The sequence below is a fragment of the Sinocyclocheilus anshuiensis genome, unplaced genomic scaffold (assembly GCF_001515605.1).
Source record: "Sinocyclocheilus anshuiensis isolate Anshui unplaced genomic scaffold, SAMN03320099.WGS_v1.1 scaffold874, whole genome shotgun sequence".
NCBI classification, from domain to species: domain Eukaryota; kingdom Metazoa; phylum Chordata; class Actinopteri; order Cypriniformes; family Cyprinidae; genus Sinocyclocheilus; species Sinocyclocheilus anshuiensis.
This window is the reverse complement of record NW_015538065.1, coordinates 1,511,655-1,538,373: the sequence shown is the minus strand read 5'-3', so window position 1 is coordinate 1,538,373 and position 26,719 is coordinate 1,511,655. Positions and strand designations below refer to the sequence as shown.

At 39.0% G+C, this 26,719-nt stretch overlaps 2 protein-coding genes across 2 annotated transcripts in view; both read right to left on the bottom strand.

Moving 5' to 3' along the window:
• The window catches only part of LOC107683582 (ephrin-B3-like), a gene marked incomplete at its 3' end in the record, with an annotated part of 43,539 nt that extends 20,857 nt beyond the window's left edge, over positions 1-22,682 (bottom strand). The window contains exon 1 of the mRNA XM_016479656.1: positions 21,630-22,682. Coding sequence (XP_016335142.1) covers positions 21,630-21,778 — 149 coding nt within the window. The remainder of the gene's footprint in view (positions 1-21,629) is intronic.
• Positions 22,683-24,630: 1,948 nt separating this feature from the next.
• LOC107683581 (cingulin-like protein 1) overlaps positions 24,631-26,719 on the bottom strand; it is a 10,936-nt gene continuing 8,847 nt past the window's right edge. The window contains exons 5-7 of the mRNA XM_016479655.1: positions 25,438-25,565; positions 25,106-25,175; positions 24,631-24,771 (exon numbers count right to left, since the gene is read on the bottom strand). Coding sequence (XP_016335141.1) covers positions 24,631-24,771; positions 25,106-25,175; positions 25,438-25,565 — 339 coding nt within the window. The remainder of the gene's footprint in view (positions 24,772-25,105; positions 25,176-25,437; positions 25,566-26,719) is intronic.

Genomic DNA, 26,719 nt, shown 5'->3' with positions numbered 1-26,719 from the left:
CTCTTTCCCTCGTTTTTTATCTCTCATCAGGCCAAAAGCTTTTCGGTGTACACCTCTATCTACAAGAATGGAACAAAAACAGAAAGAGAGAGAGGAAGATGGAGAGAGCAGAGGGTAAGAAAACGAGAGAAGGAGAAAGGCCGAGAGTAAGAGAGGCTCTGACGTTAACAAGATAGCTCGTTAAAGCAAGGGGACAGGAAAGAGAGAGTGAGCGTGTGAGAGGGAGGTGGAGAGAGAGAGAGAAGTGGATGTAATTGGTGGCTTTTTGAAAAGGAAAGACAGAAAAGACAGAATTAGGTTTTCCATCTGCGGCCCTCAGTGTGTGTGCGTATGTGTGCGTGTGTGTGTTTGCAGAAAGAATGACAGGCTTGATGTCTGTGAGCATTGCAGACATCAACAGGTCACACACACACAGCTTTCAGTCAGAAATACTCCATCAGGCTCTCATCACATTTATACACATGCGTCTATTATTGGAGGGAAGCATATTCAAACATCTCAAATTTGCCACTGTATACACAGAATTATGAAAAGGGGGTAAGAGAAAGTGGTACAGCATACCTGGGTTAAAAGGTGTAAGTAACGAAATGGTGTGTGAAAAGCTGCTTACTGTCGGCACCGCATGTTCGCGGGTTATTAATACTGCGAAAACATTGCAATTAAAGGAAAACGCTGTTTTCGTGTCTTCAATTTCCTTCCAATAAGTGGCTTTCCGGTTAGCATATAAATGTACTACGCACTACGTTTAGCATTTCACAGAGGAAAAAAAAACTACAACACAACCAGTGTAGAACGATTCTTGAATAAACAACTCTTTTGAACCGAAAAGTTTCAGAGAAAACATTGCAATTAAAGGAAAACGCTGTTTTCGTGTCTTCAATTTCCTTCCAATAAGTGGTTTTCCGGTTAGCATATAAATGTACTTCTTGCACTACGTTTAGCATTTCACAGAGGAAAAACTACAACACAACCAGTGTAGAACGATTCTTGAATAAACAACTCTTTTGAACCGAATCTTTTCAGTGACATGCTGCGCAACCAGTCCCTTTCATTCCCGGAATAAATGGAAAAACTCGCAAGAATTAGTTCTTTTAATGATGTAGTAATGAAGTAGCTTTAACTGCTCCAACTCTCTAAAATTTGGTGGATTCTGATTGGCTGTCATCTTTTTATTGTTCCTCTGCTGGAAAAAAAAATGACCCCAATGGTAATATCAATCATTATTTCTTAATTTCTCTGTCCTTATCTTTTTAGTTGTGGTGTGGACGTCACTATTAAAACGTTATTTTTTTGTTATTGTTATAGTTATCATCCTTGGTGCGAACGGACCTACTATTTTAAATTAAGTCTAAAACTCCACGAGAATTTCTTTCATATATAAACAATTTACATTTTAATGAACCAAAATATACCCAAATTTATCGGAATTGAAACAAATAAAAAATCTGAAACAGCCTAATATCCTTATCTAGCCCTAATTATGAAACTTCTTATGTACTAGTCCTTTTTTATGTAGTATTTGATTGTATGAAAATCAATCAGAACTGAGTCTGTGATTGTAAATTTGAGGAGGTTTGTGTGTGGCAGGCTCAATTTATGTGTGTGTCTTTGTGTGTAATTCTTCCTAATCCCATCTCTGATGGTCTCCTCTTATCCTCTTCTCTCTGTGCCAGACACAGCAACATCCTGCCAATGACAGGAGCCAAGCACACATGCACTAACACTCACACAATATCCTGAAATATCCCTGCATCGTGTCTATGCCACAAGCGAGCGGCGTGACAAAAGTAGATCACTTCCTTTATAATCAACCAAGCCAAATCGCATATGTGTGAAGATTATAACGAGAGCGATCCAGTTTTGTCGTGTTACGTCACTCATTTGCAACATAGGTATGATGTACATTCTTAATGCATGTTTTTGGTCTTATTGTGAACAATTCAGTAGTTGACCAGAAGGGGTAACGGAACATAAATTAAGACAATTAGGCCTACACTAATAACCACAAACATAAAGCAATGCATGAAATTAAGCTTGTGTAGTTGTGTAGAGTATGTTTCTGGGCTAAATTGAAAAAAAAAAACTGAGAGCGAAACGTATTTGCTAGTAAATTTTACAAAAAGAAATGGCAAGTAACACTTTGACTTAAACATGAAATTTTGATGTTGAATAGTATTTTTCTTGTAAAACATTCTCCAAGAATCTTTGTAATATTTACAACTTTGAAAATGTATTTTTACAGTGTCAAGTTTTGCTAGCAGATACAACAGTCTTGGACACCTAATCACAAAACTATTTGCTAATGCAAATGCAGAACTCATTTTTTGACTACAAATGATTTCACAAAATGAAAGTGGTGAATAACATGAGGTGAACCAAGATAAAGGGAATACGTGAATAGTATTCAGCTGGTCATGTGACAAACGTGGGGCCCACTATAAAGGGGGCCCCTTATTATGAATAAAACAACATTTTCTAGGCTGCTGATAACTAGATTACAGGCCTATATTTGTCGCATAAATTACTTTTTAAAATATGTGCATTTATTTACCGGTTAAACCCTGAGGAAAAAGTTACTTCAAGTCACCACGAAATTATGATAGGCTACACATGACAATGACATTCCCAGAGTCACACACAGCATTTTCACTGCCTCCAAAGAAAAGCCGCGCCACAATCCGGCCTCGAGAAGAAGAAAAAGAGAGAAGAAGAGTGATGATTTGACACAAAGACGCAGCCGGCAGCTCGCCATGACATGGCACTATGAAACGGTTAATGACGCAGCTTACGGCAGGATGGATTATCTCTCTCCTCCTCTCTCCCCCGTTCCTTTATTGGCTTTTGTCTGATTGTGCTACATTATGGAATAGCAGTGAGCTGAGCTTAAAGGAAGCTGCCATTCTCCAGAGGAGACATAATTAATAACGCAAGCATATCCATCTGCTCTAGACTCCTATATGTTCCCTTTTCTTTCTCTCCATCACTCCTTCTTTTGCTTAAACATTCCACTGTGAGTGTATTATGTGTGGGGCATCTCACTCTTTTGTCTGGGTGTGTGCATGAATGCATATGGAATGTGTGTGTTAAAAAAAAAAGAGCCATGTGATGAACTCAGCTCAGCCTTAAATTACTTCAACATTTAAAGGGGTCATATGATGCTGCTAAAAAGAACATTATTTTGTGTATTTGGTGTAATGAAATGTGTTTATGCGGTTTAAAGTTAAAAAAACACATTATTTTCCACATACTGTACATTATTGTTTCTCCTCTATGCCCCGCCTTTTTGAAACGCGTCGATTTTTACAAAGCTCATCGGTCTGAAAAAGCGAGGTGTGCTGTGATTGGCCAGCTATCCAGTGCGTTGTGATTGGCCGAATACCTCAAGCGTGAGACGGAAATGTTACGCCCCTCACCATACTGTTGATGCCGTGTCCCGGCTGGAGCGACGAGACAAAAACATCAAACCCTGTCCTCTTTTGGAAGACCAAACAAAGTAGTTTCGCTTTCACAACGAAAAACACAGTGGCCTAGCGTGAGGGGAAGCCCCTGCTTAGCATGCGCAGAGGCCGGGCTAGCGTGAACTGAGGCGGCGGGGTCGAGAACGGACTCCTGGACTCCGCTTCGTCCACGGTGAAAGTTGATGTATTCCCTCAGCGACCAGCACAGATCAGCTCTAGGCATGACGAAGCGCTTTCACAACGAAGCACACAGCGTCTTCACAACATGGCTGCAGCGTAAACAAAACTACAGTGAGAATAAAAGTTACGCCTTCTTTCTTTGCGTGAACATTTGGGTGGCGTTATGCAAATCTTCCCACATAGTGAGGTAGAGATGTGGGGGCGTGTTAGAACGAGCCGTTTTAGGTAGGTGTGGCTGACTCTGAACTTTTATAAAGAATATCTCTTTGGATTTGAAACTTTAGTCTTTGCAACTTTACAGATCTTCTTTATGCACCAAGAGCTTGTAACACTCCAAAGAGAAAGGAAAACTTGAAATCGCATCATATGACCCCTTTAAGTACATAACATACCTAATTTATATATATGATGATTCCACCTCTTTTTTCCCCTCAAAATGTTTGGTTAGAAATTGCATATCAGTCTTATTTTAGTATCACTGATATACTATTTTAGTTTTTGTTTATTATTTTACATTTTTGAAATATATGTATTTTTTCATTTTCATTTTAGCTGATGTTTTATTTTATTTCAGTTCATGTTTATTCTGTTTTTCAAGTAATAAAAATGTTTTTTTTTTAATTGTTTTAGTTTTAGTTAATAATAATAACCCTGATGTGTATAAATGCAAAAAAGTTAATTATGTATGTATTCCATGTCTCTCAAATAATATAAATTCATAAGATCTGCACGTATATTAAACAAATACAAATTAAATGAACTGTAAAATACTTTCAGATTAGTATAACACCATCACCTCAGCTGCCCACTGAAATGTGAGAAGAGAAGATTCAGTTAGATACATGTGAGTCTGGATCAATTTAACGTTAGGTTAATGAGTAAGGTAGAATAACGTAATTGTCTTGCAGTGTGTTTCTTGCCACTGTTGAACTTACGGCCTTGCTTATTTAGACGCGAGAGAAAGAGAGAGCGAGCAAGCATGCCTAACTCTCACATGTGACTGTGGGTTTAATCAGAGCATCAATCTCTAGCAGAGGGGAAGAGAATAAAAAAACAAATCTAATTACACCAGATCATTCAGAAGATGAATTAAAGACAGAGATAACGTTACAGACAACCACATTAAATCACCCTGCACTTCCTCTCTCTCACACGCTCGCTGTTTTTGCAATAACAGGAAAATGGTTTCTTTCTCGGAGCTTTAATCATGAGGGATTAAAGCCTGCGATTATTCCTGGTATTTTAGCTGATTATCGTGTTAACCTCTAGGAATGAACCCTAGACGTTCACATTACCGATATTAGAAAGACAGAAAGGTGAAGGACAGGAGGAAAAGAAGTTTAAATCGCTTTCAATTAGGGATGCACCGATATGAACATTTTGGCCGATACCGATAACTATCGGGCCGATACCGATAACAGAAAAAATGAGCATTTATCGGCCGATACCGATATGGTGGCCGATATATCGTGCATCCCTACTTTCAATCTCTTCTACAGCATTATAACATAAACCCTGCATGTGTGTGGCCACATGAAGGAAAATGTTATTGCTTAGATGCTGCTCTATCATAGCTCAAGACAAAATATACCAAAGACCCAAATATACGATGATGCCCTTTTTGAAAAGACCAGGTTAAAAACCTATGGATCAAATGAGTTCTCAGTTGTCTCATTCAAGTAACTTTATCAGGTCATTCTCTTAAAATTGCTTTGTTTACTTTGTTGTTTGTATACATACAATATAGAATTAATGCAAATAGCATTGCTAAGATATTTGGTTTATATGAATGAGATTGATGAGAATTTTTTTGCATTCATATATAAATATATGACACTTGATTTCGGGTTTTAGTCTCTTGGAGGATCTAAGCACAGAAATTTCTTATAACAAAAATAATACTTAAACATAATTAAATAATTTTTAAAAATTCACCTCAGTAACTGTTGTTTTAAATTGAATAATTATTGAAACGAATAAATTATTATTAATATATTAAAATAATTTACTATGAATTAAGATGCTTAAAATAACACAAAATCAAGATGTAAACTGAAATGTATTTCTTACATAATACTATAATATAATAAAATAATTAAAACAATAAAATCCTTGTCAAAAAAACTGCTGTTTTTAATTAAAGAACATGCAGTTCTTGAAACTTCTGAAGTCACAAAATTAATCTGGCTAATTAATTTAAAGGGGTCCTATTCTGCTCTTTTACAAAGTCTTGATTTTGTTTTGGGGGTGTACTAGAACAGGCTCTCATAGTAGGTTGTTCGAAAAACACATTATTTTTCACATATTTTACATTATTACAACACCTCTCTCCTCAGCCTGGCATGAACGGCTCGAATAGCTCCTGTATCAAATGAAAGCCCGCCTTCTGAAATACGAAAAGTGCTGTGAGTGCAGCTCAACCAGGTCTCGTCCCATTCGTCTGTATTTGTGATATCACAAATCCCGGAAAATATGCGTTGTAGTCCAAACGAGTCGTTCGTTGTAGTTTTTGAAAAGTGATTTCTGCTAAATAAAATATCTCCTTTTGAAGTGGACTTTGAGCTTTGTAACTTTGCAGATCTTTTTTATGCTCAAACAGCAACATTACAGACTAACTAAAGTTGAAAAAGTGAAAAAGCATAATAGGACCACTTTAATATCAATACCCCCAGTTAAAAAGTTTAAAAACAACCAGCTTTGTCATAATTACAGCAGAAATACTGGAAATAGCTAATTTTGGGAAGCCTTCAAATATTATGTTGGACAACAGGGGGCCTTCGAGTCCAAAAGTTTGAGAACCACTGACCTAGGAGACACAACTGAGCTATTAAAGAGATCGCATTCGTGATTTCTCTTTCCTGTGGGTGGTGTTGGTCTGGACGAGTTCAGGTTGATGCTTGGCATCACTTTTTGCAGTCCGCGTGTGTGTCTGCATTGCGGCTCCTGGCACAACCGAGCGGTAGCATCCTTGCCAGACACCCCTCCATCTCTCCTGCAGAAACGAGGGAAGAGGGACGAATGGGACAAAGAGATAGAGCGGACAGACGCGAAGAATCGTTCGAGAAAGCGGCTTGAGAGGAAAAGCAGGTACGGCGAGAAGATTACAGCCAAGAGGTGAGCAAACGAATGAGAAAAAGAGAGCGAGAGTTTAAGAACGAGAGGACGTGTGGAAGCAGAAAAGCAGAATATGAACCGGATTTAAAGACAGCTGCCAATGAAGGGAATGAGTGAATGAGATAAGAGACACACAAGAGAAGAAATAGAGAGAGAGAGAAGTCTAGAGGAAGAAAGAGAGGGTCCTAATCCCCTAACAGACAGCTTTGTGGAGTGATTGACAGCCGAGTGCGCTACACTGGGGCGGCCCTGGAGGGGGTCTCAGAGGGGTGTGAGTGTAGGGGGATTATCCACCCATCGCTCATACACCCCTAAGACAGGGTCAAGTGGTACAGGCCGTTGGCTCTTGTTTTCCCACTCACTTTCACACGTCCATTGAGCGACGTGCTCTGTTTTGTTTATGGTTTTGGTTTGCAAATGTTGCCTTAATATGGACGGATAAATCAAAACACCCCCTCTCTTCCCACCCCTGTCCTTTCAGCGTGCTGACATAATTATGTTTGCTTTTAAAGACAGATTTGCTCAGTCTAGCCGGCTGTCAAACTGTGTCATGACTCAACAGAATTTTTTTTTTTTGACAAGATACAACTTTAACAGCGATATATGGCAACTTTTATGTTGATTTATTGACTTAAGTCAGAGTAGGTGTCTAAAAACCCGCAACTCTCATTTAAATGAGTACAAAGATATTTTATCGCATTTTATAGCGCAGACAGTGAACGAGGATGAAACTTTCTAGTGCACATTTCAAGCAAATTAAGTATACTATACTATGCCTATTAAGTATACTAATTAAGTCTGTGTTCAGCTTTATGTATATGCTAGCATTTGCATCAAAACTTAAGTATACTTTGGGCATAAGTTGACAAATATTTAGCCTACTTGATAGGAACAAGAATTTGGGAAAATTTTTTAGGAAAAAGTATTTTACTTTTGCGTATAATAACAAAAACTCCAAAACAAAGAAATTATGAAAGCTACATTTTGTATGTGTTTGTTTTTGTCTTTTCAGGTAACCGTTCACTTACACTGAATGGAAACATGCAACTTGACAAGAAAAATCATTTTAAAAAGTTCAAAAGTAAAGTTCCTTTAAGACATTACATTACAGTAACAGCGATTTTATCTCTCACAGCCTCATTTTTATTTGCATTAAATAAATATTCCCTCTTCCAATATTGCCACAAAATCTAAATGGATTTAGTTTTAAAATGCAAGGCACCAAAACACCAAAAACATCACATTCAACACTTCAAAAAATAGTTACACCCCAAACGATCACATTTCAAGATCTTACAGAAGGACTTTATGAATCTGATCTTGTCTGTTCCTGTCTGCGCTCCAATTCCAATGTGAAGAATAAATAAATTATCTGCACTGCAGGGACTGGGGGAGAGTGCAGCTATGTTTTCCTTCATGATGTGATATTTCCATCAGAAGAAAGACGGCAGCACCCTGTGGCCCGAGATGTGAGGGAGGGAGAAAGAGAGGGGGAGTGCGCAGGGTGAGGACAGACCAGTTTCATCTGCACCCCATTTCACTTCCGAACCCAAGCGAAACTCAATATCCCGGCTCCTACTGAGTGCGAGAGACAGATACAGGGAACGCTGTTGCCTGACGATGCCTATCAAACTCCATTCAGCCCAGATCTGGGCACTTATTCATGGAAAGAGAGAGAGAGACTAACATGAACCAGGTGGGTAGGAATACATGCACAAATGAAAACTCTGGAATGCCAGGCAAAAAAAGTAATTGATAGTGTGTGTTTCACTATATGAAACAAGACACACTGTACCACTCATGCTAAGCGTGTGTTTGAAAGCATGTACATAAGTATGTGTGTGGCGTCATGTAGGATGAGGCCACCCATGCTCAAATTTCCAGTCAATGCAAACAAAAAAAAATTATCACTGATTGCATGTTTGTGTGCATTAAATCACAATATATATATACATACTTTGTTTACAGTTGCTGTCCTGACTAACAAATCAGACACATGGTACCTCTCAAAAACCTAGCGTAACCAATCACAGAAATAAAAACTAAACCGTTTCAGCTTAAAAAACACAATTTCTTCATTTTTATGATTGAAAATTGTTGTCACTTCTTAGTATTCAAGCATTCGGATACTTCTGCCAGTATAGTACGCTAAATAGTACATTTCAGTGTGGCTGCTGTTCAGATAGAAACTGATGTGTACACTGATGTGTACACTGAAAACACATATCCATCACTTCTGTGCAGTAAAAAGCTAGGGGAGTCTTTGTTTCCGCCACCCGACAAACCCCCACACCCTTCCGCCTGGCATTTATAACCCCCCTTTCTTTAGGTGGATGGACAGAAAGAAAACCTCTCCATCTGTTCTCCCTCCCGTGGCTTTAGAGTTACACTACAGCCGGACTCCAACAGAGAGAGAGAGAAACGCACTACTGAAAAAAGAAGAGGAAAAAGGCAGAGAGAAAGAGAAAGAAAGAAAAGTGCATAAGGACGGGGTAAAGGAAAGGTAAAGGAGGATTGATTTTCTTGTCGCCCAGCGGTAAAGCACTGAGTACCGCCACTGAGAAGGTGGGAGTCACACGGTCACTCACAAATGCAGCTAATTTACTCGAATACTCTCAGAGAGGCAGGTCTGTGGAGTTTTTCAGGTTTTTTTCTCTTTTGGTAAAATAAAATAAAATAAAAAGTGTCATTAGTGTTTATAGTCATATAATGTTTTTAAAGCTTAACTTTAAATGAGCGTCTAATATTAGCTGATAATCAATATGGTTCTGATATATTGTATTTTACAATCTTGAAACCTGCTAAGTTAACTTTGCCAAAATATTTAGCAGAGAAACATGCAAAGAGCATGAGACATAAAACGTTCTGACATGGGCCTGTGGCTTTAAAAACCAAGATTATTCAAAAGAATAACTGTGTGTGTGAGAGTGCATTTGAGATGTTCGGACTGGCACAAACCCGTCAAACCACCCACTTCGAAAAGACAGGCAACGGAGTGGAGAAACACAAGCAACTATTTAAACCCAGCACACACACACACACACACCGAGTCTGGCCAAACATGTGTAATATGAGAGAGCGACTGGATTAAGAGACAGGAAAACTAATAGAAAGAGAGAGTAAAAGAATGAGGGGGAAGGTGGAAAGAGGGGGGATTCATCGAGCAAGGCATAATTTTTAGCGAATGATTCAGTGTTTAAGCAGGAGTATATGTGTTAAGACGTTTGTGTGTGTGTGTGTGTGTGTGTGTGTGTGTGTGTGTTTGAGGTCTTTCAGCGAAGCGCAGTGGAGACCTCTTTTGTTCTGAGGGGAGGAGAGGCAGAGGGGGCAGAGGAGGAGAGACTCCAGAAAAGCCAGCGATACGCTACTGAAGGAGGGAGAAGAGGGAGTCCGGCATCTGAGGAAATTTAACCCCGAAGTTGGATTTGATCCAGCGCTTTGAGCTATAACATTTTTTAAACAGACGTACGCGTTAAATCTTCTCTGCAGAAAGGAAAGAAACAGAGAAACAGAAAAAAAGAATGCGCTGGGGTGAAACTCAAAGCCGACTGCACTCAGAAGTGCATCTCAAGGCTGGGCTGAATTATAGGAAAAGCAGCTGAAATATTGAAGCGATATTAAAACATAGCATCAGCACCGGGAGCCAAACTGGAGCTGCCGCCCAGCTCATGAATACAGGGTTCATCCTGCCTGCAGTACTGCCAGTCTCTACAAACACACAAACGCTTAACGCTTGTCTTACAGTCGAGGAAACGCTGCTCTGAACTATGCCTAGAAACTCAAAAACAATGGCAGTGTCATCTGATATTACAGTCATGTAATGAATGCTTGAGCGATGCATATGCATGAATGAACGTACTCAACTCTAATGTCGTTTAAAACCCGTGTGACTTTCTTTCTTCCTTGGAACACAAAATAAGAAGTTAAGCAAAATGCTAAAAAACTAACTTTACCATTCAATTAAGGGCTGTCAACTTTAAACACGACAAAAAGCACCATACCGGTTGTAAACTATATTTTGTGTTAAAATAATACTGTAATCAGCTGAAAATCTTTCTATCTCAGTTGCTCTCTCATTCAGTTTAAATCTAGCGTGTCAAGACATATCGAATCAGGTTTGACGTAAGTGATATTAAATGTCATTTGTTCTCATTAATGACGTAAAGCCATTGTGTGACATTTTTAAGTGCCATATTGAGATGGTTAGTGAATGGAATTTGAAAGCTGAAACAGAATATTTTCCAGCAAATTAGGACTTACATTTTTGTAAGTTCAAAGATACTATGCAACAGCCTGAAAGCTCATTATTAAGAATACTGTAAAACAAACATTTTCAGCTGGTTCAACGTAGAAATAAAAGTTCACCTACTGCCTTAAAAAACGTGAGTAAACTTAAACTAAGTTAACTCAACTTGAAGATATCCTTTATTTCCACTCACAAATAGTCAAGACAATGGATTACTTTAAGTTGAATTTTTTTAAACTTATAAAAACTTGTCATGACAATTGGACAATTGGAGTTAAAGAGAAGAAATAAGTTGAAATAACAATTGTGCTGTATATTAAAATTCTGGCTGATAATAAGAAAGTTGAATAATAAAATAGCATAGCATTAATATATTAAAATAATAAAACTATTTGGAAAAACAAACATAAAACCATCAAATATAAAATAAATAAAACGCTAAAAACTGAAACATTTTAAAAGGTAGTGAATATTTTCAATATCAATATATACATAATATGTAATACAACAGCCTCACAGTTCATTATGTAAAAGAGTAGGAATGGACCAATATTAAACTTCTGGCTAATAAGAAGCTGAAAATTAAATATTACAAATATTACAAATAGAATAACATTAATATAAAAAAAAAATACAATTGTTATATATAATAATTAGCGAAAACAAACAAAAAAAACACTAAAAACTGAAATAAAATGTATTAAAAGCTAGTGAATATATCCAATATTGATCAATACCGATAAACTTCGATATTAGCTGAGAACTTACGTAGTACTGGACAGTGTTGGGTGTAATTAATTACTAAGTAATTAGTTACTGTAATTTAATTACTTTTCCCTTGAAAATGTAAAGTAAGGGATTACTCTTATTTTTTCTGTAATTTAATTACACTTACTTCTTATGTAATTGAACTTAATACTGTGTATAGACTGTAGAATACTTATATACAATACAATAATGGATTTAACATCCAAATTTTAAGTCTAACCTTAAAATGCATGCTTTTTATGTCCCCTTCTCACTTTAAATACTTTGGTGAGTTAATACGAATATTGGTAACACTTTAGTGTCCAATTCTCACTATTAACTAGTTGGTTATTAGCATGAATATTACTGGGATATTGGCTGTTTATTATTACTTAAATAGGACATAATAATGTCTTATTCTGCAAGACCTTATTCTAAATCCTTAATACTACCCCATTCTTAAACTTAACAACTACTTTACTAAGTATTAATAAGCAGTTATAGGAGTATATTGAGGCAAAAGTCATAGTTAATAATTAGTTAATAGTGAGAATTGTACCCTAATCTAAAATTAAATACTTTTTGGAGAGAGTAATTTGTACAGTAATCTAATTACACTGCTGAAGATGTAATTAGTAACTAGTAATTAATTACTTTTTTAGAGTAACTTACCCAACACTGGTCCTGGATGATATACAGTATTATGCAGCCCTTTAAAAGGCGCACTCTCAAAATTCTGTAATATACTGAATCTTCTTGGGTGTTCCATGAAGAAGTAAAAGTCACATGTGTTTTGAGTGGCATGAGGGTGAGTAATTGATGACAGAATGTTCATTTTTGGATGAACAATTTCTTTAAGGGAACTGATTCAGCACTGATTACAACTGTTGATGGTAGTAATTGTAGTCTCCGTCATTTGTTTTGTCCATGTAAAAAGCGATCAATGACAATAGCAGGAAACAGCGCTGCTGGTGGGACTGGTTTATGTTTCCTAACATGATGGATTCTTCAAGCTGAAGTGTGCAGAGGAGTCGTGGGAGGGCCATGCGTTCTCGTTAGGCTGGAACACGGCCCTAGCGCTGTCACCAACTGTGAGTACTGCGTTCTGCTTTCTATAAGGGAAGACTGTGTGTGTGTGTGTGAGGCAGGAAACCTTCAGGGTCGTGATCCATTGACCATCTCTCACACTCTATAAGTAGGTCACGTCAAACCCCAGGCCCCCTAACTGACAATTACAAACTGTCATGCTAGGGCATTTTGGTCATTTTGTCTACTCAAGCACTCCACTGATAAATCAACTGATTACTTGAGAGGAGTGGACGGGGGAGGGGGCACATCTGCGCTATTTTTGTAAATGTTGTTACATTTACATGTGCCCGATTTATAAATGAAATAATATATTAGTACAATAAAAATACAATACAATAATACAAAGCTCAAAATTTGGGGTAAGATATTTATGTTATTGAAAAACATTTCTTATGGACACCAAAGCTGCACTTATTTGACCAGAAATACAGCAAAAACAGTAATATTTTAAAACATTTTTAAAATTACTGTTTTATTTTTTGATATAAAGTAATTTATTCATGTCATGGCAAAACTGAATTTTTAGCAGTCTTAAGTGTCACATGATCCTTCAGAAATCATTCTAATATGCTGATTTGCTGCTCAAGAAACATTTATTATTATCAATATTGAACGAAAAGTTCAAAAGAACAGCATTTATTTGAAATAACAGAAATATTTTTTTTTACATTATAGAAATATTTTTAACATTATAAATGTCTCTACTGTCCCTTTTGATCAATTTAATTCATCCTTGCTAAATATCATTTCTTGAAGAAAATTACTGACCCCAAACTTCTGAACAGTAATATGCTGATCTTTCCTAACATACAAGCTCTTATTTGTTCCTGATATATTTCATTTTAACTGAACTGGTCAGGAGGATTTCATAAAGATAAAGGCTTTAGATGTCCTAACCCACACACACACACTGTATTTTTAGCCATGCCTTAACACAAATCATAGGGCCTCAGTCAAAATCAGACAACACTTATCACTACAACAGCACAGTCAGACACCATGGAGGACAGGAAAGGTTTGCACATTGTGTGCAGTGTGCACTTTGAATACAACTGCAGATGTCCTAGTTTCCGTTGATAACTGCTGTTCCTCTCCTGTGTTCTTCACTGTAGAGACGATGATGCAAATGAAGTCTGGCTCCGTGTGTCTGTCTGCAGCTTCCGTTTACAGCTCCGAGATCAGTCACCTTCGGCCCAAGCAGCGGCACTGACCCCATTACAGACCCACAGACCAACCCCAGAACAGACAGACAGAGATATCTGATCTTAATCACAGTGTACAGATGGCCAAACTGACTTCAAACCGGCTGTATCCTCTGATTAATATTGACCGCCTATGATTTTGACCACTAGAGAAACATTTCAAAGCTGAAGTATAGAGTAAACGGTGCTATCTCACACAGATTTTACCCTCCAGACCTTTAGATCTGGAATCAGTCATGTAAAACGTGCCTTTCCTTTGTTTCCCATATCAGAGCTGATTCCAGATCAGAAGGCAGACAGAGAGGCAGGGGAAGTCAATAAAAGCAGGCCTGGGTGGCATGGGCTAATCTATAGTAGTATGGAGGTTTTCCTCAGGCTAATTAAGTTTACGATTCATCTAATCAACTCTGGGGAAAGAGGAAGCCCGAAGAGAACAACAAGAAAATTCTTCTAATCGTGCAACGGCATTGTCGGTGGTTGCCAGAGTGGTGCTTACTGGCCAAAAAGTGTCAAAAACACCCATTTTGGTCCGTAAACATATAGCTCGTATGCTATACTATTCAAACATTTGGATTTGGTCATTTTGGGCTCACCAGGGCTGCATTTACTTGATCAGAAATTCAGTAAAAAGTAATACTGTGAACTGTTATTCCATTCCATCCATAAAACTTCCCAGTCTCATTAGACAAACCCAGACCTGATGGTATGTGTATGTGCGTGTGTCTTTGACCCATGCTGGACCTTACAGCAGCAGGAGAGGATGATCCTGATTAGTAAAGGCGGTCTGTGTGAGAACTAAGCAAATCACACACAAACACACACACACACGGAAAGCCTCCTGCCCAACACTCATGTGACCCTTTAAATCTGTGAATGGAATTAGCCAAGAAAGAAAGAGCGTGAAAACAGAAGTGAAGGTCTTAACATCTGTAGCAGCAGGTGGGCACAGACCCTGATCAGCTTTATTACTCTTAAAAGAAAAAACACAAGGAAGACGGCGGAGAATGAGCTGAACTGATTCTCTGTTTCATATTCGGTCTGCGTTCGAATATTATGGCTTAAGTGAGGAGGCCCAGTTTCCGAGAACTGTCATCACATACCTGCACACACAAATACACAGATTCAAACAAACACAGAGTGATGAGAGATGTTCAGAGTGAGACCACACACACAAACACACACACACACACACACACTTTCGTACCATGCTGCAGGGGTTTAGGAGGCCCGGGCCCCCTGGGGGCCCGCTCTCAGGAACACACCGTTCCCCGCACGTCAGCACAAGTTTAACAATCGAACCGTGTGTGTGACGATCAACGTCCTTTCAATTATTTCTAAATAGTTTAAATTAACACCCCACAAACATCTGGATGTATTTCAGCACGATGATCCTGATTAGTAAAGGCGGTCTGTGTGAGAACTAAGCAAATCACACACAAACACACACACACACGGAAAGCCTCCTGCCCAACACTCATGTGACCCTTTAAATCTGTGAATGGAATTAGCCAAGAAAGAAAGAGCGTGAAAACAGAAGTGAAGGTCTTAACATCTGTAGCAGCAGGTGGGTGCAGACCCTGATCAGCTTTATTACTGTTAAAAGAAAAAAAAAAGAAAAGGAAAAACACAAGGAAGACAGCGGAGAATGAGCTGAACTGATTCCCTGTTTCATATTCGGTCTGTGTTCGAATATTATGGCTTAAGTGAGGAGGCCCAGTTTCCGAGAACTGTCATCACATACCTGCACACACAAATACACAGATTCAAACAAACACAGAGTGATGAGAGATGTTCAGAGTGAGACCACACACACAAACACACACACACACACACTTTTGTACCATGCTGCAGGGGTTTAGGAGGCCCGGGCCCCCTGGGGGCCCGCTCTCAGGAACACACCGTTCCCCGCACGTCAGCACAAGTTTAACAATCGAACCGTGTGTGTGACGATCAACGTCCTTTCAATTATTTCTAAATAGTTTAAATTAACACCCCACAAACATCTGGATGTATTTCAGCACACAGAAGTGTGTTTGTGTAAACATGTGTTCCTTATATTTGCATCACACAGCCCCTGAACACACTTCTGGCTGTCTCCGCAGGGAAGGCGCCTTTGTTTTCCCATTATATAGCCCTGTGTGTGTGTGTGTCTGGTCTTCAGTTGTTCTGCCACATCAGCTGAGAGCCATTTTCACAGCTCCTGTTGCTGAGAGCTCGTAAAGCCTCCAGCAGACCCTGCACCACACACACAAACACTCACAATTTTCCCTATTTCTCACTCCAGAGTTTAAGAGACTTCTTTAAAAACAGTGTGTGTGTGTGTGTGTGTGTATAAATACATATTTATTTAACTTCTGGGGACAATTGCACCCTCAAAACATAGATAAGTAAACCCATAAGCTCACACAAGCACATACTCGTACACTTCACTAACATTCAGCAGCATATGCTGACACACAAACACACACGCTCTCTTCCTTTCTTTTTTTAGACAACAGTGATGCTGCACACACAGTCGAGCATTTAAACTCTCTGAATAAAACCAAATTTTCCTTGACCAACGGAGGTGAATCCAGTCAGGAAGCTTAAATGGATCTCTCCAGTTTAGCGAATTAACACAGATTCAATCCTCTAATCCATTTGTGAGCATGTCAAAAAAACTTTCTATGTTTATTTATACATTTACATTCATTTAGCAGATGTTTATGCAAGGCGACTTACAAATTCGGACTTTCTGAACACAACCATGTATGTCAGTGACCTATTGAGATTGTGTCTTATTCTACTCCCTTCTCCCAACGACCTCCTTCCCAAATTTCCCTCGTACTTTGCCTCGTCTTAAGCCTGAGATCGGTTAACTAGTGCTTTTATCCGATCCCAATTAGCCTGCGATAAATTCATTATTAAAAATCCAGTGGGGGTAACATATTTCTTTGAGAGCGAGCGCTGATACAAAAGGCCCATCACGCGTACACCCACAGATCCTGTGACATTTATGATAACACACAAATCCTTACAGTTACCCACAATCGCTCATCTGAATTCATTATCGGAAAACCCCCCACAGGTTTGAGCTGGATCTGAATCTCTGAAACGCAATTACTGAAACGCACAGTGATTTAGACAGAAGAACACAGAAACCTTCTGAACCGTTAGTAACCGTTTGGGATCAAATTACCCAACCAGCATCTCAACATAGTCAATTGGAAGAATTACACAGCCCTAACTGACCCCTCAGAACATCAGTCAGAGATGTGTTTGCTCATCCAGAGAGGGCCAAGGACACACAAACACACTTTGTCTTTCTTGTGTGTAAACAATGTATCAAGGGGTGTGAATGTCAGAAGGTGAAGGACGCTTCACAGACAAGCCAGCTCACTGAAAAACACCATTACGGTTTACTAAAAAAAGCCCTCGAAGTCCTGCTTCGTGCCTGCCTATTCAATCTCAAGAAACCATTTTTCATCTACGCCCCCTTAATTAAATATACATTCCGGAATTACATTAAACTGCAGTGTCTAAGAACAAACACAATTTTTGCTTTATAGATTTTTTTTACCCTAAGCAGACAATTTCAAGGTGATCTTTGTGCTGGACTTGCATTTTCTTAGGCCTAACTCAAACTGACATTCATGGCTTAGAAGATATTGATTTCTGTACATTTAAGGATGCGCCCTGCTGTTCCTCCCTTTTCTCTCGATCCCTCTTTCCTCCCCATCACTTCTTAGCTGTTTCTTCGCTCCTCTGAAGTCTACACGTTTCTAATTTCGCACAAGGAGGAGAAAGGCAGCGCCATCGTGAGAGGTTGAGATGGAGTAGTAGTAGTGACGGAGAGAGTGATGGGATAGAGCAGGTGAATAAAACATTCTACAGGTGCAGGACCTCATCTTCAAAGCACTGAGGAGCAGAGGTTCACTGATCCCTATTAAATATACAGCACTGCCAACAATGTAACCTGCGTACAGCTACTTTTAGTGCGAACTGAGCAGACTCCTGTAGCCTGGAGCAAAACCACACGGTGCAGATGTCTTGTAAGTGTGTGTCTGCGAGCAGCCAAATTTACACTGCACAGTGTATTTTCAAATCAATTATGAATATGGCGACGCTGTGTTTGTGTAAAGAAACCAGACTTTACATTACAGTGTTCAAGCTAACATGTGACACAATAATAAGTGATTAATACAACCAAACATTAATTAATATGTAATGTATGGTGCTTAACACGTAAGGCAGATTGTCCAGGCAAATTAATCTGCCGATATTTTGCCATTTTGATATTGTGAGCCATTAACAATGCATGCTTCATTTGCCAATTCAATGGACTGACCATCAGTGGCGGCGCTAGGGCGGGGCTTGACGGGGCTATAGCCCCATCAGAAACTTGCTTAGCCCCGGCACAGCCCCCCCAAGGATTTCCTAATGATGTTCCTGTTTTTTGGTGTCTCTTTCATTAACATTGAAAAATAAACATTAAAAACCTTAAAAAAAAAAAAAAGAAGTGCCTAATATGTGGCCTATAAACAATTAATATTATGGGGGAGGGGTCAAGCAACGCGCAAACCGTGCGCAAGAGTAATGCCAGTGAACGTCAGTCAATTCACTATAGAGAATGTGAAAGTAAAAAAACTGACGGAGCGTTCTACGGCTACATTAACGGCGCATATTCTCTGAAACAACGAGAGACGAAACTACCCGTATAGTGAAAAACATGAGACGAAAACAGGTTGTTTTTGAAAATCGGTGCACGAAATAAAGCAGCTCTTAATTTTCATTGATGACCGCGGTGTTAATAATTGTAATTATAGGCCTATAATTCATTGTATAAATGAATAGAGCTTTTTTAAAAAAACATTTTCAATGAGGAGTAAGCTAATAGCCTAAACTTTAATTATCCTCACAGCGCGTCATGCGGTGATGCGCTATGAAATTATTGCGGGGCAATAATTTCATATAATTTAATAATAAAAGTAACCTAATAATAATAATAGGCCTAATAATAAGAAGAATGCAACAGGCCTACATTAATTGGAAATGCTAAATCCTCTTAATATTGCCAATTTTTGATGCTTTTGACAATATCTCTGGCTATCGTCGACACATGATACGACGCATCTCAGCAGGGGGAGGTTATCGTGGGGCCCCACCGCAGTGCGTGCCGTGCGTGCCCGTCCGCTATTCCACTGTGTGGAAATAGTTGTATGAATTGTCGGCACTTTATCTATTGTAAAAAATGGCTAGAATGTACCATGTTTTCCTGCCAGTTGGCATTGAGAGTGACTGACACTTGATGGTCAGAAAAAATGACTAAATAGATAGTGTAAAAAAAGAAAAGAAAAGAAAAGAAAACAATGAAAAAAGAAAAAAATCCCTACTTTCTCTGTGGGTGTCATATTTGGCATTTGGCATAAGAAGTTATATTACTAATAACAGTGGCATATGAGAAATTTAATACCACAGAATTTTTTTTTTTTTTTAATTTAAGCTGCTGTATATAAAAAACACAAGGTGACTGAATTTGCATGCTATTTAGATAGCTGAGGTTTATAGATGTTCATTTCTTTTACTCAATTTAATTAGTTTTTTTAGCACCCCCTCTGAACTTTTAAGCCCCTCCTTAGCACCCCCAACAAAAAAAATCCAAAAACACATTTTTGTTTTCTTTTTTTGTTCATTTCAAGTGTTACTGAGTGAGTATGTAAATGTGTAAAATGAACACTTGACAGCAATATGTGACCCTGGACCACGAAACCAGTTATAATTTGCTCGGGTATATTTGTAGCAATAGCCAACAATATAATACATTGTGGGTCAAAATGATCGATTTTTCTTTTATGCCAAAAATCATTAGGATATTAAGTAATGATCATCTTCCATGAAGATAGTTTGTAAATTTCCTACCGTAAATATATTTTTTGATTAGTAATATACATTGCTAACAACTTCATTTGGACAAACTTAAATGCGATTTTCTCAATAATCAGTTTTTTTTTTTTTGCACCCTCAGATTCCAGATTTTCAAAGTTGTATTAATTGTGAGAGTTTCCACTGTGAAATGAAGCGAAATTCGGATAATTTAAAGTGCGAAGAATCCGTGAGAAAACCAGCGCCCACTGCTGATCGACTTACATCGATTACAAGTGATTGAATCAGTTAAAAACCATTGTCCTCGGTGCTCCACGGTCATGCCTCTCACCCGTGCGCGCTCCCGTTTCAAATGAGGTCCCCACAAACCCCTGCTAGATTAACACAAGCAGCACCGACAAGAACCCTCATTAAGAGCGTCTGCCAGCGGCCACTGGGACAGAATAAACCCCCTCCACCCCCCCAGCAGCATCTGTTGAAGCGCAGAGCCCGGTATATGCGCCACATGGACACATTAAAAACCTATTCGTCTTTCAAGAGCTCGTGGCACCACTAATAGCCCCTCATAACCCACATACCGATTTAGACCGGGCACACAAGTGCTCCCACGACGCCGGGTGTCCATTTAAACAAGCCCAGTAATGACAGAAGGGCGAAAGAAAGAAAGAAAGAAAGAAAGAAAGAAAGAAAGAAAGCGGTCTGCTCGGCCATAAATCGTCGTTTATGTGCCGGACACGCCGTTTGCATGGGTTTCTTTGGCTCCCCACTAAATGAATTCACAGATGCTGGGTTGCAGAACCCGCCCCCTTGTTTACAGATATATACTACGAGAAATCTAGCTGTAAACTACCCACTATTCCATCCTGCGTCAGGGAAAATCGTGTCACCTCCGTGACTGGAGTAATAAATTGTGTAGCGTGAAATGGGACTGACTGACCATCTAAAGTTAACACCTGCGTGTAAAACTTTTCACTTTAGCTGTTTCCACGTTAACTAGTCCAGTAAGGTGTCGACTAAGAGTGAAAGCTTACACCTTCTTTTGTTTTAAGTACTGTCATGACCGCAGATAAGTTGCTAACTAATAATAGTCCCTAAGAAGGTTCTACCAGTTTTCATTTTTCAGTTTCGTTTAAAGTTGGAGTTGTAGCCTATTTAACAGAGTTGTCACGTATAAATAAAAGTGCAAATGGTTTTGAATTCATGTAAACGTCTTTGCATGGCCCGGTGTGCATAGGTGTCGACGATATGTTCAAGTATGCACCTTGGCAGAACTATCTCTTTTGTTTGACAGAAGTTACGCTGGTGACTGAAGCAGCTCTGGTGGCTTCTACACGTTCCCACAAGTTAAGCAAGGACGTTGTACAAAGGTTACATTGTTTAAATGACATTAAGACGGAAAAATACTTCGTGTTGAGCAACTAAAATGCATGCCAATCTAACTGGAGCGTATCTGAAGGAGAGCCAGTGAAACAGCGGTAACTGTGGCGGCTAAATTCCTCAACACACACCGTCAATGAAATGTGGCATTTATTAGTCTGGCGACATTGATGCTCGTAACTTCTGCAGACTCGTGATTATCCACTAAGGGGCCTGTCTGCGTAATAGCGCTTAACAGCTTTCTTTCCCCCTGCGAGAGACGTTTCAAAGCCGTCCTTCAACGATTTGCGCGAAAATACTAGGCGTTTGACTATCTCCAACGCCGTGCCCAATGCCTTTAGTTGCGGCTCTTACCTTTTGTTCAAGGAATTCCAGTAGATGGGCTCCATGTTGGACGCCGTGATCCCGAGTAAATCCACTAAGAATATCAGGAGAATTCCCAATCCATTTTCACAACCCCGACTCGCCATTTGAAATCCCGAATTCCGTCTATTTACTCCCATCAAAGCTGTGTGGGATACTCTCCCAGAGGTTGGAGATCTCTGGACTCGGAACAAAGCGTGTGTGCTTCAGGTGAATCCGTCAGTGTGATCTGGAACAACGTGTTTTGGGAGCCTGCATGGATATCTACTAAAACACACACACACAGGAGGACAGATTAAACAAAGGTGCAGTCTGTGTGGATTTAAGGAGAGAATTCCACAAAAAATGTCTTTAGGGAAAAGTAGCTCGTGGACAAAACTCCGCCGCAATTTCAATTCCCACAGCCGTTTTGTTGCAATTTTTCTTGCAAGAGTTTACTTTTCCAGTATTATTTCGTGGTGCTTATATTGTTTTGTTTTTTCCCGCGGCTTTCAGACTGGACCTATCTTTCCCATTCCCTTTTCACTCCCGCTTCATTCTGTTTTCCCCCCGAATTAGGACGGGAATGTGATGGTAGATGGATGATGGTTTGGGAATGAGCTTTTCCTCGCCTCTTCAGAAGAACATGTTGATGCTGGACAGATCTCGCTGCTTCTCTTTCTCTCTTCTAGTTCTCCAATTGGATTTTCCTGCTTGCCTCCGAGATTCCAATAATTCCGCATGCACTCGAAATGTTGGGCAGCAAGCAATCCGGATAATTAACGCAAAGATAGCTAAACGAAACTAATCAATGCAAATTAAAAAAACAAGCATATCAAATGGACACAAATTTACAAATGTGCCGAGACCGACAAAATTATTGCCAGATTTTCCAGGGTGGAAAAAAATATTGCAATCCTTATTCATGGGTCTCGGTTGCAGGGTGTTTGAGAATGTGCTCGGATGTGGCAAGTCATTAGATAGTTCATTTCTCGTCTGTCCTGCTTGGATTCTCTCGATGTGTCTCTCTCTCTGGCTGCAAATCCGACTAGTGCGACTTGTTCCTAACGCTCGGCGCACACAGACAGACTGAGTTGTTTGAGAACGAGAGAAAGAGGGAGAGGGAGAGAAAGAGAGCAGGAGGGATGGGGAAAGGGGAGGTGTGCGCGCTCGAATAAAAAATCCCATCTTCCGGCTGGAGTGCGCACTAACGGAGCGGGTTTTTCTTTGGGGGATTTGTTTTTCCGCATGTAGTAGAGGTGCTATTAAATCACCTCAGTCACGAACACATCCATATACCATGCAAACATATTCCCCAACGCTCATGTAAAGGATTCTCTGTATCCATAAATAAATAATACCAGTGCACGTACATTTCTGTGACTGCTTCTCTTTGCGTTTGATATGATGATCGTGATCCCCGGCACCCGATCACAACCGATCAACGCCGTGCATTCAGAAGCGACGGCTTACGGAGCTACAGCGCCCCCAGTGCATTCGCTGGTAACGGTGCATGTAATAACATTTCATGCTGGTGGTAACGACACTAATGACAAGCTTAGTAAGATATGCAGCAGATAAAGAGCTTGTTTAATAAATATCTCTACCGTCCAAATGAAACTGCAATGATTTTCAGCGTTCTGCGTATGTGAAAAATTGGTAATTAATTGTGTTTGTATGCCTGTCTATTACATCTGAAAACTACATTTAGGAAGTGTATTATGGACTAAGCGCTGCTGATGGGACCCAAGGCGTTAAGGCGGAGGAGTAAAAGCTTGCCTACACTGACACCCGGCGGTGAAGTAATGCTACTACAGCCCACAACTCTTTAGATAGCGCCCTGGGAATTTTGACGCCCTTTTGGACAGCCATATCAATTTTATCTAATATTAATATAATTTTATGTAATATTAATATAACAATTATAAACGATTCATTCATCAATTTCAGCCATTCTACTGCAGTCCCAATTCATCAAAAGACTTTAAATGGCATTTTGAAAATGGTATTTAAAGCAGGTAGTTGATAAATAGCTAGGCTTTTTAACGACTAGCAAACGTCTAGTAAACTAGGTCATTTTGTTTGGAAATTCTTTGTGTAGCAAGTTAGCAACAGCACCAATATTTTTTTTAAATATTGTTTTGTTTTTTTTACCTGTAATATGTGTGCCTATTTATCATTATGGAATCTTGCTGTGAAAGGGCACATATATATTTTTTCATACAACAATTTCCAGTGAAAATATCTAGTATACTGTACATTTGGATCAGTGGGTAACAATACACACAATACATGTTAATGTAATTCAAATAGGCCTAACAATAACAATGGGTAAGCTGCTCCAGGACATTATTACATATTTAATATGTTGTTCATCAGTAGTGTCAATCTCTACACTACAATGTAAAATAAGATTAATGGTGTTAAATATTCAGATGTATTTATTCAAATTTTATCTGTTAGTTAAACCTATTAGTTCAACATAGTTTTACATGCAGACAGAGAAAATATGCTGTAGTGCACTTTAATCTTACAAAACTGCAAAAATTAACATTTTAATATACCATTATAAAGTACAGTAATATATATGCATTTTCCCTATTTATTATGCAACTGTCAACACATTTCATAACTAAAAAATAGGTCGTAAAGTTTTCAATCTTGGGACTGAGGAAGATAAACGTATGAAGGAAAGTATATTTGAGATGTTTTTCATAGTTTTTTAACCACTTTCAAGCTTTTGCGGTGCACTCAAATAATTCTGCTGTGCATCAAATGACAAATATTCTTATAGTTTCTAGAAAATGTTTGACAAATGCTTAAAAATGATTTTAGACCAAGTACAGCATGTACTGGACACTGCTGTGACATGTCAAATACCCAGACGCTGTGATGTGAGAACACTGCCATCACAAGATCACAGATAGGAGGTACAGCATGTACTGGACACTGCTGTGACATGTCAAATACCCAGACGCTGTGATGTGAGAACACTGCCATCACAAGATCACAGTTAGGAGGTGATCTCATCAGTCTGTGTCGCAGTGTCCATGAGACCTGGCTCTCTCCCCAGTCTGCGCAGCTTTAAGAGGTAATCAGAGTGGAGGGAGGAATCAGTCAAGTCCACAAACCGCCTGTAGCTGGCCTGCACCTTCTGAAAGACAGGAAGAAGATGGAAGCACACAAACATGCTGACTGAATTTTAGTTAGACAGGTGGATCATCATAATGACCAAAGATGGAAACGTCTTCAAGCAAAAGGTCAAATGTCAATACTGTTGTCTATTAAGACAAGGAGGAACACAGACTCATGGGGGGAAACAAACTAAGCTTAATAAGAACCAAACGTCAGAGGACGTGCTGGCACGGGAAAAGATAAAGTTCTGTTATTCCGTCATTTTGTTGCAGGGTGTTGCAGATGCTGGATTTGAGCAGGTCCCTTTTTAGAGCTGTTCATTTATTCATGATGACCTCATTACAAGGGCTGACCTTAAACTCTGCTTCATACTGAATGCGTTCCCTGCAGGCCTGCTCCAGACTGTCCTGCAGCTGCTGTATCCTGGAACACACACGCACCGTCGTGCACCATTTCAGAACATTATTTTAAAAAAAGAAAGAAAGAAAGAAAGTGGTGGAGAAACTGTTGAAGACAACTAAATCTATATATTCTAGGATTCTTGTAGAAAAGGGAGAAAGCAGAGAGATGCAAAGAGAGAAACTAATGAAATTTACAAAAGGTGGGAAAGAGAAAGAGAATAGCTGAGATGCATCACAACAGGAAGCTGGGGTGAGCAGGTGGGGTGTTTCATGGGTATTTTTACCTGCTTTGTAGCTCAGATATCTCCTCTTCATGTCTGTCCTGTAGGGCCCATTTCTCTCTTTCTGACTTCAGGTCACACTCCTCACGAATACTTCTCTCGGCATCCTGCACACACCTCCTCACACACTCCTGCGAAACAGAGGAAAGCAATGAGCAAGGTGAATGACTCACAACTCTACTTGATGCTGATTGGTCAGATTTTAAACTTTGCAAATTTTGTTTCTTCAGCTATTTACATATAGTTAAATCAAATCAGTAGGAACTGTTGATCATTATTGATTTGTCTGTCTGATTTGCATACAACAGAACCTGATGCAAATTTTCACTATGCTCATCATTGATCCATGCAATGCTATTCATTATTTACAACTTCATGGGAGGGTCAATATCACTGTAGGGTGCCTTTTGGTGTCCTGTACATTAACAACTCATTTGCCATGATAACTTAAAAATGACTATGAAAGGGTGTGTTATATTAAGCTAAGTTTTTATATTCATAACAAAAGCATTACTTGGCTTTAGATACATTTTCTAGATTTGTTTTTGTTTTGTTTTGTAAAAGGATGCGTGTTATTTTGCTATGTCCCATGCACTGCTCATTGAATTTGAATGATAGTAGAATATTGTCAAATCATAACATTTAAAAAATGTTGTTCTCCTATTAATATTTTGTTAAATAAGATATTACTCAATTTGAGTGTATTGATCATTTGGTAATAAAAACAATATTTTTATTTAATAAAAAAGAAGAGTTTGGTCATATCCCTTGAATGGTTGTCCACCCTGTCATATTGGGGAATCCGCCCCTTTAAGAAAAGGCCATCTACTTTAGTGACATCAGCACAACAGATTTTTTTTTGTCTCTTCAGTGGCAGGAATTTCAACGGCTGAAGTGAGTAAGTTGGTGACTTTTCAATTGACAAATTTTCTTCGAATGAGTTTGCTTACTTGCTTTTCCAAAGCTTAACATGTCCACCCTGTTGCCATAAAATACGCCAGAAGTGATTCGAATACAGTATTTTCAAAGTATGTAAGTTTGAATATACCAAATTCGCTTCAACAACCAGACTAAATATTTAGCTAGTCACAGTTTGTTGTAAGCTAATATGCTATTTGAAGCTCAAAATGTCCACCCTGTCGGCCACTTAGACTCATGACACATACATGACAGGGTGGACAGCATTCATTTGTAGTTAATATTGCTAATAACTAAAATAAATTGGCGGTGGGGGGGGGTATATCAATGTGATTGAAGATGTAATTATATTATTTATTATTATTAT